Source organism: Paroedura picta, chromosome 6 (assembly GCF_049243985.1).
Source record: "Paroedura picta isolate Pp20150507F chromosome 6, Ppicta_v3.0, whole genome shotgun sequence".
Taxonomy (NCBI): domain Eukaryota; kingdom Metazoa; phylum Chordata; class Lepidosauria; order Squamata; family Gekkonidae; genus Paroedura; species Paroedura picta.
Window position 1 is genome coordinate 11,967,108 of NC_135374.1, and position 15,330 is coordinate 11,982,437.

At 46.9% G+C, this 15,330-nt stretch overlaps 1 protein-coding gene across 7 annotated transcripts in view; it reads left to right on the plus strand.

Moving 5' to 3' along the window:
* Nucleotides 1-15,330, plus strand: part of FAT3 (FAT atypical cadherin 3) — a 570,888-nt gene that overhangs the window by 130,265 nt on the left and 425,293 nt on the right. For all 7 annotated transcript variants that reach the window (XM_077341425.1, XM_077341429.1, XM_077341428.1 and 4 more), the window contains exon 2: nucleotides 2,341-5,649. In XM_077341425.1, coding sequence (XP_077197540.1) covers nucleotides 2,358-5,649 — 3,292 coding nt within the window. In that variant the 5' untranslated portion in view covers nucleotides 2,341-2,357. The remainder of the gene's footprint in view (nucleotides 1-2,340; nucleotides 5,650-15,330) is intronic.

Below are 15,330 nucleotides of genomic sequence, written 5' to 3' on the forward strand. Positions count from 1 at the left end.
CCTGCTCTCACAGTGACCCACAGACAGACACAGAGGAAGTCTAAAAGGGTAATTTTAGAAAAATACTCTGGGAAAAGGGAGCGAGAGAGGATAAAACCAGCTGCTGCCAAAACAAAGTTATTCTAAAGGCCACAGCCCATCGTCTCCACTGGCCAATCAGGAAGCCTGCCGGGCGGGAGCCCCACCCTTACCCGCCCACATTCCAAAAACATTTGGGTTCCAGGATGCCCACGGGCCCCATTTTGAAACTCTACATCAGCCTGGTTCGTTTCACTGCCCCTGACACCAAACGAGGGTGAGACTCAGCAATTCTTTGCTCTCCGGGAGCTATAAAAAGAAGGCGCAATGCAAGAAAGCAAGGGTTTCGGAAACATATATGTTTGGTAAGAACCTATGGGCCCGTTGATCAGCTGTTATTGATTACCATACCGAGCTCTTGGGTATAGACGCTGGGGTTATGGCTAGGGTGTTTTGCGGGAGCGTTATAACATCCCTGCAATACATGGATCCCCACCGTACTTAAAATCAGCAGCGGAGTATGTTATAGAATTACGTTCTGTTTGGAAAGATGTCTGTGGTCAGAAATCCAGCTAGGAAAACTGCACTCAGCTGGTAGAAATTTCTCATTGGATGTCACCGTTCCCCCTTTTTGCCCTTTCTGTGCTCTGGCGTTTTGTGGTTTTAGGCTTGCTCTAAAATTACTGCCACTTGACTGTTCCTGTCTATGTGTCCGTGTTCTGCAAACAATGGGTGTTTTCATAACCAAAGTCCATTAGCTAAAGTTATTTGTAACAAGATAACTGACTGGCTGGACTTCAGAGAATCTTCAGGGAATCAGAAGAGAAAACAAGGTGCTTTGCTAGAGATAACCTCGCCTTGTTATGTTTTTAAACTTCTCCGGTCCAGAATCTCTTTGTAAAGGAAATGAGAGTCATTCAGACTTGAACAAATATTGGGCTGGCTAGAGAACTATTTTACAAGGGGGGGGGGGGGGGACAAGAAAGAAACCTCTTAAAAGGGAAAACATGAAACTTTGAAAGATATTCTTTCCAAAACTTGCATTTACATGCTGCTTTTGTTATGTTTGGCAGGTTTTGTTTGGAGATATCGATCATATCTAATGAAGTACCAATCAAAGGCACATGGCTTTTCCAGTTGCTGTTCTGTGACCCCTGGAAAGATTACTTCTCGGATCACGGGACCAGGCGGTGTGAGTGATCGGCCACCGGGTCAGGGGTAGGCTGCTGTGAGGAGGGGGAAGGGGGTGAAATCGCCCCCCATTTATCTTCCATCCTTGCAGCTGTTCTCATGACGAGCTCTAGAATGCCCATCCTAGACCATCATCTGGTTCTCTCTCAGCTTTAGAGACAAAGATTAGGAGCAGTGGGTTCAAATTATGGGAAAGGAGGTTCCATTTCAATGTTAGAAAGGATTTTCTGACGTTGAGGATTGTAGATGGAATGTACTTCCTTTTAAGGTGGTGGAGTCTCTTGCATTGGAAGCTTTTTGGAGGAGATTGGATGAACACTTGTCAGGAGTGTGTTTTTTAAGACCCCAAAGAGTTGGGGCTGGGGTTGGCAACTGGATGGCCCTTTGTGGTCTCCTCCAGCTCAGTGTGATTCTGATGTTTCACAGACAAGGGACCCCCTCCCCTTTAATGACAGCATTTGGTAACTTGCATTCATTTCTGACTTTCCTAGTCCGTATTATCTGCCATGTTGCTTCACTGTTCACTAGTTTTGGTTGCAATTTTTTAAATGTATTGCTGTTATTTAATATGATCTCATGGAGCTCTGTCCATTTTGTCGTTTTTTTTAAAAAAAGTTTGGTGTTTTTATCATTGAACTGATGTCACCCTACTTGGAGGGAGGAGAGTAACCGCATCTAGGTGCTTTTTAGCTGAAGTTTGCAAGGGTAATTTTTATTCGCTAGGGCTTTTAATGGAATGTGAATTGCAAGCCAATCAAACACAGCTAAATAAAGTCCCCCCTAGCCTCATGGGTCAGCCTACCATTCTCTCAATAAGTATTCTGGTTTTCACAGCATGCCTATGCAAGGTTGGTTGTAAAGCAGTCTGACGGGAAATGGTAAATCGGCGCTGGGTTACCCTGAGCTTGAATGAGCACGTGTTTTGCTGGTCTCTGCTAGAGGGTGAAGAACATTCCAAAGAGTGGGAAGAAATGTTGAGGACTGACTCATAGGCATTATGGCCTGTTACTGAACCTATGGTCTATTAATATAGGAAATTGTTAAACAGTGAAATTTGCATGAACTGCAAATTGTAAAAGATTACTGTTTCCCACCAATTGATCATTGTCCTTTTCTTTTCCTTTTCCAAAGGATGAAAGAATGATGTGATGGAGAGAAATATGGGCCATTGGTCAGGTCCTTTGGCCCCCGTGTCTGGCCTTGCCTTCTTGCTTGCTCAACTTTTTGCCAATGCTTGCCATGGCCTCCAAGGGACGGCACCACTTGGCTTCCACTTCACACGTTCCATGTACAACGCAACGGTGTATGAAAACTCTGCTGCGAGGACCTATCTTAACAGCCAAAGCAGGATGGGGATCACCATGGCAGACCTCTCCTGGGATATCAAATACAGGATAGTGTCCGGCGACGATGAGGGCTTTTTCAAAGCGGAGGAAGTGGTGATAGCAGATTTCTGTTTTCTTCGGATTAGAACTAAAGGCGGGAATTCTGCTATCTTGAACAGAGAGATTCAGGACAACTATTTATTGATCATTAAGGGCTCTGTCCGAGGAGAAGACTTGGAAGCATGGACAAAAGTGAACATACAGGTTTTGGACATGAACGATTTACGGCCATTGTTTTCCCCCACCACCTATTCCGTAACGATAGCAGAAAGCACTCCTTTAAGAACTAGTATCGCCCAGGTCACCGCAACGGATGCTGACATTGGTTCCAATGGCGAATTCTATTACTACTTCAAAAACAAAGTTGACCTCTTCTCTGTCCATCCAACCAGTGGGGTTATCTCTCTAAGTGGGCGGTTAAACTATGATGAGAAAAACCGGTATGACCTCGAAGTTCTGGCCGTAGACCGTGGGATGAAATTGTACGGTAACAACGGCGTGAGCAGCACTGCCAAACTGTACATTCACATCGAACGTATCAATGAACATGCCCCAACTCTCAGTGTAGTAACCCACACTCCGTTCTCTTTGGATAAAGAGCCTAGTTATGCAATTGTCAATGCGGACGATCTCGACGAAGGTGCCAATGGTGAGATTGAATCTGTCGCCATTGTTGCTGGAGATCCCTTGGAATACTTTGTCTTGACTAAGGAGGGTCGATGGATGAATGAGTACAAAATCAAAGAGAGGAGGCCCATTGATTGGGACAGTTTCCCCTATGGTTGCAACCTCACCCTCCAAGCTAAGGACAAGGGGTCCCCTCAGAAGTTTTCGGCTGTCAAACTGGTCCATATTGCCAGTCCCAAAAGAGAAAGCAACCCGGCCAAGTTTGAGAAGGAAACATATGACGTGGCCATCAGTGAATTCTCCCCTCCGGGAGTAGCTGTTGCCATAGTCAAGCTAACCCCAGAACCCCAGGGGGAAGAATATAAATTAACACCTAGTGAGGATGCAGAGTATTTTAAGGTGAATCCCAGGACAGGTCTAATTACCACCGCGCAGCCTTTAAAAATTGTTGACAAGGAGTTTTATGATTTTGAAGTAACAAGTAAGGAGGGGGATTTAAAAGCACACGTCACGGTCAGGCTAGAGGACGCCAACGATCACATTCCCGAGTTTACGCAGCCTTCCTACAGCTCCTTTGTCAATGAAAGCGTCCCCGTGGGAACTAGCATTTTGTCCGTTTCTGCATTTGATAAGGACAGGGGAGAAAATGGCTATATCACGTACAGCATTGCTAGTTTAAATTCCCTTCCTTTCTCCATCAACCAATTTACTGGGATTATCAGCACCTCCGAAGAATTGGATTTTGAGTCTTCCCCAGAGAGCTACAGGTTTATCGTTAGGGCTTCCGACTGGGGTTCGCCTTACCGCCACGAGAGTGAGGTTAACGTCACCATATATGTAGGCAACGTGAACGATAACAAGCCCTTGTTTGAAAAGGTGGCTTGCCAGGGGGTCATTTCGTCCGATTTCCCTATCGGTGGCCACATCACGGCTGTCTCTGCTATAGACATAGATGAGCTGGAGCTCGTCAAATACAAAATCATCTCTGGTAACGAACTGGGTTTTTTCTACCTGAATCCCGATTCGGGGGTTCTGCAGCTTAAAAAATCGTTGGTTAACGCTGGCGTCAAGAACAATAATTTTGGACTTAAGATTACGGCCACTGATGGGGAGAATTTTGCAGACACCATGTTTGTGAACATCTCAGTAGTTCACGGGAAGGTGTCTTCCAAGACCTTTAGTTGCCGAGAGACTAGGGTGGCCCAGAGGTTGGCAGAGAAGTTGCTCAAAAAGGCAAAAGCCAATGTGAAACTAAATTCGGAAGATGGCTTCTTGGATTTTTATTCTGTGAACAGGCAGGCCCCACACTTTGATAAATCGTTTCCTACTGATGTATCCGTCAGAGAGGACCTTCCTGTGGGTGCTGCCATATTTAGAATCAAGGCCTACGATGCTGATTCGGGCTTTAATGGAAAGGTGCTCTTTACCATATCGGATGGCAATACAGATAGCTGCTTTGACCTTGAAATGGAGACAGGGCTGTTGAAGGTCCTGATGCCCATGGATCGTGAGAAAACAGAGCTTTATCTCCTTAACATAACCATCTATGATTTAGGCAGCCCTCAGAAAGCCATGTGGAGATTACTGACCATAACTATCGAGGATGCTAATGATTACAAGCCCGTATTTTTACAGGAAAGCTACTCTGTTAGTATTTTGGAAAGCACAAGCATTGGTACGGAGATTATCCAAGTAGAGGCCAGGGACAAAGATCTGGGACCCAATGGTGAGGTCACTTACTCCATATTGACCGATACACAACAGTTTGTGATCAATACCTCTACGGGAGTGATATATGTAGGAGACCATTTAGACAGGGAATCCAAGGCAAACTATACGTTAAAGATAGAGGCGAGGGATAGGGCAGATAGCGGTCACCAGCAATTTTCCATCATTCCTCTACGGGTGTTTTTGGATGATGTCAATGATTGTTCTCCAGCTTTCATACCCCACAGCTACAGCGTGAAGGTCCTGGAGGATCTTCCTGTCGGTACTGTTATTGCTTGGCTTGAAACCCAAGACCCAGATCTTGGTCTGGGAGGACAAGTGCGCTATTCCCTGGTGAACGATTACAACGGGAGATTCGAGATCGACAAGGCCAGTGGAGCGATCCGGCTGAGCAAAGAACTGGACTACGAGAAGCAACAGTTCTACAACCTGACGGTGCGCGCGAAGGATAAAGGACGCCCGGTGTCTCTCTCCTCCGTTTCCTTTGTGGAAGTGGAAGTGGTGGATGTGAACGAGAATCTCTACACCCCTTATTTTTCCGACTTTGCCGTCATTGGATCTGTAAAAGAAAACTCGCGCATTGGAACTAGCGTTTTGCAAGTGACCGCCCGGGATGAAGACGTGGGCAGGGACGGGGAGATACAGTATTCCGTCCGGGATGGCAGCGGACTGGGGAGGTTTAACATCGATGAAGAGACGGGTAAGTTATGCTTTGTTTGCATTTCAAGGGGCTGTTTTGGATGATACAAAATGTCTCAAGCCGCGATCCCAATATAATTGCGTACGGCGATGACCTCACCTTGACCCAGTGGCGGGAGAAGGGCCTTTTATACGCGCATCCCATGTTGGATAGTGGCATTAAAACTGTATCCAAGGCACAGGATAGATGTGTTTCAGGTTTCCTCGAGTGACCTTTGCGCGGGGGAAATTAGGGATGAATATTTATATATATTTTAACGATATCTGCCCCAGCCTTGTTGGCAGAACGTTTTTCCTTCGCAGCTAACTCTGCCCTCCCTGAAAGGCAATGGCGGACGGTCGGTGACTCCATTAGGAGCCAGTGTATTATGCAGCGATAACCGTAAATTATTCATGTCACCGCGGTAGACGGTCAGTGCACTGTTGACCCCCATTGCAAACGGGAAGCCAAATAAAGCAAAATTCCGTTTTCCGGATGGGCGGGCGGGACGTTATTTTGGCTCGTGCGTGTTCTGCTTCATGTTTTGCTTGGTGCCTTAAAAAAAAAAAAAGTAAGAATTCGGCAGCTTCTGACCAACGTTAATTACGTTGGAAACAAGCTTAGCGTGGATATTAGCTAGATGTTTGAACTTTGCGCTCGTATCAGGGTTTTTTTTTTTTTAATGCAAAAGGCATTAAATGTATTCATTTTCCAAAGATGATTAAAAGTCTGGTGGCTTTCAAAGATTTAAATCGCCCCCACACTGCCATTATGGAACATTATCAAAATGGGGGTTGCGGGAAGGGGGGGGGTCCAGGCGTCTGATAAAATTGCAGTTCAACAAGCTGGTTGTTTAAGTATCTAATAGCTGCTGGCATTAATGGGGCAGCTGTGACATTAGATTAAGTGAGGAAATTAGAAGGCATTATTTGGCATTTTTGAGAAATTTCATTAAGAGCTGCCTTCGCATTAAGTTCTGCCCCGAGACAGAGCAGGAGGAGAGGGCGCTAGCTCTCTGCCACCTTTCCCTACAGCCAGGGAATCAAATGCATGTTTGAATAAAGACATGTTTTTTTCTAGCACGCTCTCCCAAGACTGCTCAGGGCGGGTAAACAATATCATAAGAACATCCATAAACATTTAGGTTAAGATCTGTAACAAACCAATCCTCCCACCGATATCAGACAAGGGGGCTTTCACACCAAGGAGCTGATCTTCCGTCTCTCAGCAAATCTTGGTGATCATTTTGGGCCCCAACCGTAAGCCTGATGGAATAGCTCCATCTTGTAGGCCCTGCAGAAGTGGTTAAAGTCCTGCAGGGCCCAGCTCTCTTTCAGGAGTGTCTTCTACCAGACTGGGCCAAAGAGGTGCTTACGGCACGGAGGACTGAAAATCACTGATAACACGTGGCGTTTCTCGGGGCCCAAGGAAAAAATCGAGATGGGCTGTCATCATACCTAAGCGAATATTGCGTTCGTGGGAAGAGAGAATTGGGGAATGCACATCTCACAGCTCATGGCCATCAGGGCTAGTTCCAGCTTTTGGGGGGTCCTGGGCAGAGAGTCCCCAGGGGCCCCCTTCACACCCATGTGTCTCACTTCCTGGGTATCCTCCCCTAGCCGCTTGTAAGCCCTCCCTCTACCTTGGTTCATAGCCACCTGCACTGTCCGTACCTGTTTATCCCGATGGCGCTGTACAGGGTGTGCAGCCGAATGAATGGGTAGAGCACTCACAAGTGAGCAGGTAGGGAAAGGACACATTGAAGGGGTTGTTTGTAGTAGGCCCTGCCAGAAGGAAGCCCTGGTCGCAGCTCCACCCGGAGGGATGCTGATGCTGGGTCTGCCCCCAACCTTGATACCACCCCCCCCCCCCCGTACCAGGTTGTTAAGGGGACTGCTGGATCCACTGCAGTGTCTAATTAATTACAACAGGAGGCAGCACTTTCCTTTCTTCCCTAATGGATCCTCACCCCATGGCTTCTTTTGTCTTCGAAGGGTATAGAGTCCTTAGGAAATCTTTTCTGGGCTGATGAGGAGGGGATTAAGGTGGGCAATGTCCATTAACCCTGTCTCCCCTTTGGGATGCTGTAAGCCACTTGAGGAAGTCAGTTTGCTAATTCCCCCCACATTTCCCTATTTGCTCTTTCATTGGTGTTCCACAGACCCCATTGTTCTGCAGCTTCAAGAGGACAATACAATTATTCCTGGCTGTTTCTCAGATTAAAAAAAAAATAAACTCATAATTTTCCGCATATCTTTGGAGGTCCTCCAGTAATCGAAAATTGTTATTTTGTGCACGGCTACCATAGGCACAAGGAACCATCTACGGGCACAGGGTGCTTAAGCAAAATTCACACTCTCTTCAGCCCCTTCTTGGGTAAACGAGGAGGCTTGTTTAGGGCTGGCTCGATCCCTGTTGCTGCATAGTAATGCAAAATCCTCCCCTTTAGAAGCTAATGATACGTTTTTAAATAGCCCCCAACACTGCCACTCATTCAGTTATGAAATCTAAAGAGCCCCGCATCTTCTGTGCCGAGAATTTTAAGGATTCGTGGAGCAGCTGTGCCTTTCCCCCAGATAATGACCCCACAGGAAGGACCCCGGCTTTAGTCGCATACCAGTTCTGCAGTGCACGTGGCATAACGGTTAACCCGGGCCAAGGAACTGTTGCTGTTTTATTTTATTATTTTTGTTAAAAAGCATAGCTGTGGTTTGTGAGGTTTGCTATGGTTGAAGCAGCTAATGAGCTTGTTTCAACAAAGGCCTGTCATTTTTCAATTTGGTATTAAAGCCCAAGATGAAGAAAAGTCTCGGTTTGGGCTAATTCATGCTGTTTAATCAGATGTCAGGATTCCAAGCTGATGGTGAAAGCCAGACGGCAGTATGTATACACTCTGGGAGCTGGCTTGCAATGGGGGGGGGGGGGGGCGGGAATGCAGTGAAAACATCTCAAACTCTTTGAGCTGTAGCTTAGATTCTTGAATTCTACAAAGCCAGTCCAGTTAGCACCCACCAGATCCCAAAGGTTTAGCACAGGGGTAGTCAAACTGCGGCCCTCCAGATGTCCATGGACTACAATTCCCAGGAGCCCCCTGCCAGCGAATGCTGGCAGGGGGCTCCTGGGAATTGTAGTCCATGGACATCTGGAGGGCCGCAGTTTGACTACCCCTGGCATTATGTGTAGAGCAAGCGTGGCCAACCTGGTACCCTTCTGGCGTCCATAGACTACAGTTACCAAACTGTGACTCTTCTGGCGTCCATAGACTACAATGACCATGAGCCCCTGCCGACATGCTGCTGGCAGGGGCTCATGGTCATTGTAGTCCATGGACATCTGAAAGAAGCCGCAGTTTGGCCACGCCTGATGTACAGTGTTTGATAGTTCCCTCACCTCCACAGTTGCTTTACAGTTTGAGAACTAGTAGGCACAGGAGTGGAGTAAATTAAGACGAGCGTCCGCCAAACTTGGTCTTATAAGAGACTTGGGGCTCCGGCTGATCTGTGTCTTTTCATTCCCTTTTCCTTCATCAGACATATAAACAAGCAGCGTGTGATATGACATCATTGCTTAGCGTGTGTGTCCACCCAAAGCGTTGGGAGACAAAAAATGCGTGGCTGTCCAGCCTTGTGTCTGGTTAATATTTAAAGCAGACCAGTTGCCTTGGCAGCACTCCCCCTTTTGAACAGCTCTTACTTGGAATCCCTGCCATGTCTTTGGACTACTGCAGGGTGGAAAAGATCTGGTAAGGGGGCCGGGGAGATTATGCATAATATCGGAGAGGCTGACATTAAAGGTAAAGGTATCCCCCTGTGCAAGCACCGAGTCATGGCTGACCCTTGGGGTGACGCCCTCCAGCGTTTTCATGGCAGACTCAATACGGGGTGGTTTGCCAGTGCCTTCCCCAGTCGTGACCGTTTACCCCCCAGCAAGCTGGGTACTCATTTTACCGACCTCGGAAGGATGGAAGGCTGAGTCGACCTTGAGCCGGCTGCTGGGATTGAACTCCCAGCCTCATGGGCAGAGCTTTCAGACTGCATGTCTGCTGCCTTACCACTCTGCGCCACAAGAGGCTCTTGGGCTGACATTAGGAGATGCAAAATGCATATATGCTCTTCATCAGAGCCTCACTCTACTTGATGTCATTGGATGCTCCCTTAAAGCTGATTTGGGGTTTGGCCATGATGTTAGAAGGAAACCTTCCTTGATGATGCGTCTTGCCCGGCTTTTTCTCCCCAAATGCAGCTTGCAATACATACTGTTACTGAATTGCAGCTGATTCACAGTGACCCTGAAGGGTTTTCAGGGCAAGAGATGACCAGAGGTGGTTTGGTATTGCCAGCTTCTGCATAGCAGCCCTGGACTTCTCTCTTGGTCTCCCATCTGAGTATTAACCAGTGTTGACCCTGCTTAGGGTTTGAGACCTGACAAAATCTAGCCTGGGTAATCCAGGTCAGGGCACAACAAACAAAGAGTCAGAGCTCTTTTCTAAGGAAAGCGCTCTGGACTACTAGCTGTGTTTTTTTTAACATTTTATTGTAAACCGCTGCAAATCTTTGGTATATAAATCAATGCATGAATGAATGAATGAATGAATGAATGAATGATATGTGAACATAGAGGACCCTTTTTCAACTTTTTTACCATAGACCTGGCGGAAGAGCTCTGTTTAACAGGCCCTGCAGAATGCTGTGGTCTGATTCAGCATTACGCGGCTACATGTGCGTGAATATACAAGTCATGAGTGGAAAACCCATTTTGCTCACTCACAAAATTCTCACATCCAGGCTTTTAACACCTAACAAGGAACCAAACCCAGCTCAGGTCTTAAGTAGCTGGCAACCATCTTCCCACCCTTCCCTCCCCTTGCCCCAAATTCACTGAATAACACACTCTCGTGTGAAGATCCCTCTATAAAACGATCGGAGTGCTACTAATAGTTAGAAACGCCTGTTTCTTTTGCACTTGCTTGGGCCACACATCTGGCCCACACATGGCCGGCTCTTATTTAGATTAGGTTTCTTCGGAAGGCTGCTCCCTGGGAATCTGGAGAGCTGGCAGTGCGCTGACAGGAGAACTATATAAGGAGATACGGTGGTGGTGGTGGTGGTGGAAGGAGCTGGCAAGCTGCAGCCGTAGGTTTTTCAGGACAAGAGGTAGAATCATAGAATCATAGACTTGGAAGGGACCTCCAGGGCTATCTTGTCTAACCCCCCTGCAGAATGCAGGAAATTCATAACTATCTGCCCACCCACAGTGACCCCCATTCCATGCCCAGATGATGCACCCCCAGCAAAAAACTGTCAAGAACTTCTTCCGGATGTTTAGCTGAAAATTCTTTTGAATTAATTTCAACCCTTTAATTCTGGTCCAACCCTGTGGGCAACAGAAAACAACTCTGCTCCATCTTCTATATGACAGCCCTTCAAGTACTTGGAGAACATTTGTTTTATTTATTTATTTTATTACTTCAATTTCCATACCAGCCTTCTCAAACCAGTCTTCTTGGGATGGTGTAGAACCTTTAAGAACATAAAGCTTGGTGTAGTGGTTAGGAGCGCAGACTTCTAATCTGACAAGCCGGGTTTGATTCTGCACTCCCCCATGTGCAGCCAGCTAGGTGACCTTGGTCTCTCTCAGCCTCACCTGCCTCACAGGGTGTCTGTTGGGGGGAGAGGAAAGGGAAGGGGATAGGAAGCTGCTTTGAGACTCCTTCAGGTAGAGAAAAGCAGCATATGAGAACCAACTCTTCTTCTTCTTCTTCTTTTGGAATATCAGGGCTCTCTCAGCCTCACCTCCCTGACAGGGTGTCTGTTGTGGGGAGAGGAAAGGGAAGGGGATAGGAAGCCACTTTGAGATTCCTTCTGGTAGAGAAAAGCAGCATATAAGATCCAAGTCTCCTTATAAGTGGCAGCCTCTAATCTGGAGAATGGGGTTTGATTCTCCATTCCTCCATGTGAAGCCAGCCGAGTGACCTTGGGTTAGTCAGTGCTGTTACAGCTGTTCTTTCAGGGCAGGTCTGTCAGAGCTCTCACAGCCCTGTTTATCTCACAGGGTGTCTGTTGTGGGGAGAGGAAGGGCAGGCGATTGTGAACCGCTTTGAGTCTCCTGTGGGTAATGAAAGGTAAAGGTAAAGGTATCCGCTGTGCAAGCACCGAGTCATGTCTGACCCTTGGGGTGACGCCCTCTAGCGTTTTCATGGCAGACTCAATACGGGGTGGTTTGCCAGTGCCTTCCCCAGCCGGCTGCTGGGATTGAACTCCCAGCCTCATGGGCAAAGCTTTCAGACGGCTGCCTTACCACTCTGCGCCACAAGAGGCTCATTGGGTAATGAAAAGCAGGGTGTAAAACTCCTCTTCTTCTTCGGCCCTGCTAGTTTTGTGTGCATCATATTAGGCCAGCTTTTATATAACTTTTTGACGGCATCAAATGGAATTTGTAGGTTGGCCCCACGTTGCTTTAAATGTTCGGGAAAAGCATGTGAAGAACTGCATTGCTCATGTGCATGGGGCATTGCATTTTATCTGGCGAATCACATGTTCATGCACCTCCCTATGGATGACTGACTGCCCTGTGCAGCGGCAGCTGCCAGAAGAAGAGTTGGATTTTATATGCTGCTTTTCTCTACTCGAAGGAGTCTCAAAGTGGATTCCAATCGCCTTCCTTTCCTCTCCCCACAGCAGACACATTGTGAGGCAGGTGTGGCTGAGAGAGCTCTGTCAGGACTGCTCTGTGAGGACAGCTCTAGCAGGATTGTGACTTGCCCAAGGTCATGTCACTGGCTGCAGGTGGAGGAGGAGTGGGGAATTCAAGTCAGCTCTCCAAATTAGAGGCCACCCCTCGTAGCCACCTTACCAAGTTCACTATCTCAGGTGTAAGCATTCTGTTCAGCCCTACCATACATGAGGTGGGGTGCTCCCATATGCACCATGCTGAATTGATTGGGAAGATAATTTGTGACAATGTTTTTCTTACCTTTTACCTGTTGGGGAACCTTTGCTGCATCAACTCGTCCTTGGCTGAGGAACCTTGGCATGGTGCAATGTAGTTCTCTCTTGCCCCGGAGGGACAGACCAAAACCAGTGGGATGAAATTAATTCAAAAGAAATTCCATCAAAACATCTGGAAGAAGTTCCTGACAATTAGAGCGGCTTCTCAGTGGAACAGGCTTCCTTGGGAGGTGGCGGGTTCTCCATCTTTGGAAGTGTTTAAACAGAGGCTGGAGAGACATCTGACGGAGAGGCTGATTCTGTGAAGGTTCAAGGAAGTGGCAGGTTACAGTGGATGAGCAATAGGGTTGTGAGTGTCCTGCACAGTGCAGGGGGTTGGACTAAATGACCCAGGATGTCCCTTCCAACTCTATGATTCTATGATTCTTGCTGCATCAACTCGTCCTCTGCTGAGGAACCCTGGCATGTTGCAAAGGATTCTGGGACATGTGCTGTTTCTGTGGTGTTTTGGCCAGGCCCATTGTGGTTCACTTGACACCACTTTGCCCCTGGAAAAGTGTGAACATTCTTTCCAGATGCACAGTTCATGCAGAGTTCCATAGTAGCAGCAGAACTTTTCATGGAAGCCTGGCGACCGTTACTGATCTAATTGAGGAATCCCAGATTCACTTCTGAGGAATCTCAAAACGGCCGAGAACTCAGTTGGTAAACTATCAGCCAAAGGTCTGCAAAGGCCACTGTGCAGACTTGTGCCAGCATTATTTCATGTCGTGATTAGAGAGGAGCCTGGTCTGCTGTGCGTAAGGGTGCAAAAAACGTCCAGATAATTTCTCTTTAGACAGGGACTGCTTAAACACCGTTGATCAACCAACCCGCTGTAAAGTCACAGGCTCAAGTGAACTATTAAAGTGAGAAAAATCTATTTATTTTATGCAGGGCTCTTCCATCACAGCTTAGGAACTGGCCTTGGCTATTGGATTGTGTATTGGCATTCTGGAAACGTGTGAGAGGAAGGAAAAAATGTGAAGATAGCCAATCCCCTTCCCTTCCAAACACATAGCAAAACTAGGTTGATAGTTTAGGAACCCTTAATTTTACAGTAAGAAAACTGCTATAACTGGCCTAAAGAACACCATTAAATACATCTCGAACTCTGGCTCCTTGTAATCAGGTGCAGGGTGTAAGGAACCTGAAAAATCTATATTGAGATGCCACTTTTCTCTTTTAGCTCTTTTATAGGCTTAGCTGAGCCCCCACTATGGCAAGAGATTTCCCACTGCAAGCCCCATTGCTTGATGTTGTTCTAAGGCAGTGGCTTTCAACCTTCCTAATGCCACGACCCTCATGTTGTGATGACCCCCAACCATAAAATTAGGCAAGTGTTCTTTCATAGAAATTAAACCCAAACTGACCAATGGCGTGAAGATCCATTGTTCATGATTCATCCATCCATCCATCCATCCATTCATATTTATATAAATTGTTTTTTTTTTCTGGGGTTTCTCAGTTCTGTTCTGCCTAGGCTGAGATCCACTGCTCTAAGTGGTGGTGAGATAAAATTAAAGCCAGAACCAATAGGTTGAAATTAATTCAAAAGAATTTTTGGCTAAACATCCAGAAGAAGTTCTTGATAGTCAGAGCAGTTCCTCAGAGCGGTTCCTCCCGAGAACAAGCTTCCTCGGGAGGTGGTGGGTTTTCTTTGGAAGTTTTTAAGCAGAGACTAGATATTCATCAGACTGATTTTATGGACTTAGGCAGATTGTGGGGGTAGGGGGGGGCAAGAAGGTATGTGTCAGTGTTTGCTTCTTGTGGCTCTTCCTTGCATATCCAGGAAATTGTTAATTGCCACTGTGATGGTAGGTCAGTTTCCTGGAGGCCAGGCTGGATTCTGGAGATTTTTGGTAGGGGAAGAGATCGCTTGGGTATGAAATTAGGGTCACTGTGAGTAGGCAGGTAGTTGTGAGTTCCCACATTGTGCAGGGGATTGGACTAGATGATGCTGGAGGCCCCTTCCAACTCTATAATTCTGTGGTACAGAGACCGCTATCTCAGTTTGTGTCCCTTGCTGGAAATGTCTTTTGTCTACACACACACAACACTGTCCTCTTTCTGTCAGTGCCCAACTGAAGTTCCACAAGTTGTCCAAATGCTGCATAATCGTTCGAACAGCCCGTTTTCTTTTTAATACTCCTTTTCAAATGGTGAAATCCATTTCACGTGATTTATTGCACTGTTCCTGTGTCAGTGTTCTTTACTTTGCGCAATCCAACTTTATTGCATTGATCACTCTCTTTATTTCATTGTCTTTTTGCACTGTCTGTTATAACTCCGTAATCCTCCTTCTGTCTCAGCAATAAAGCACCACGAGAAACGAAACGCAAACATGAGAAATGAAGTATTGTATTTAAAAGAAGGGAGAGTTGGTTTTTATACCCTGCTTTTCACTGCCTGAAGGATTCTATGACTTGCCATTGCACTACTCCAGGGGTAGTCAAACTGCGGCTCTCCAGATGTCCATGGACTACAATTCCCAGAAGCCCCTGCCAGCATTTGCTGGCAGGGGCTTCTGGGAGTTGTAGTCCATGGACATCTGGAGGGCCGCAGTTTGACTACCCCTGCACTACTCTGTGCAGTAGCAACCCTTGTTGCTCTCCCATCCCAGTGCTGACCAGGACCAACCCTGCTTAGCTTCCTGAGCTCTTTCCCCAGCTCAGACTCTGTTCTCCCCAGGCTCCACTCCTGACCTCCAGGAATT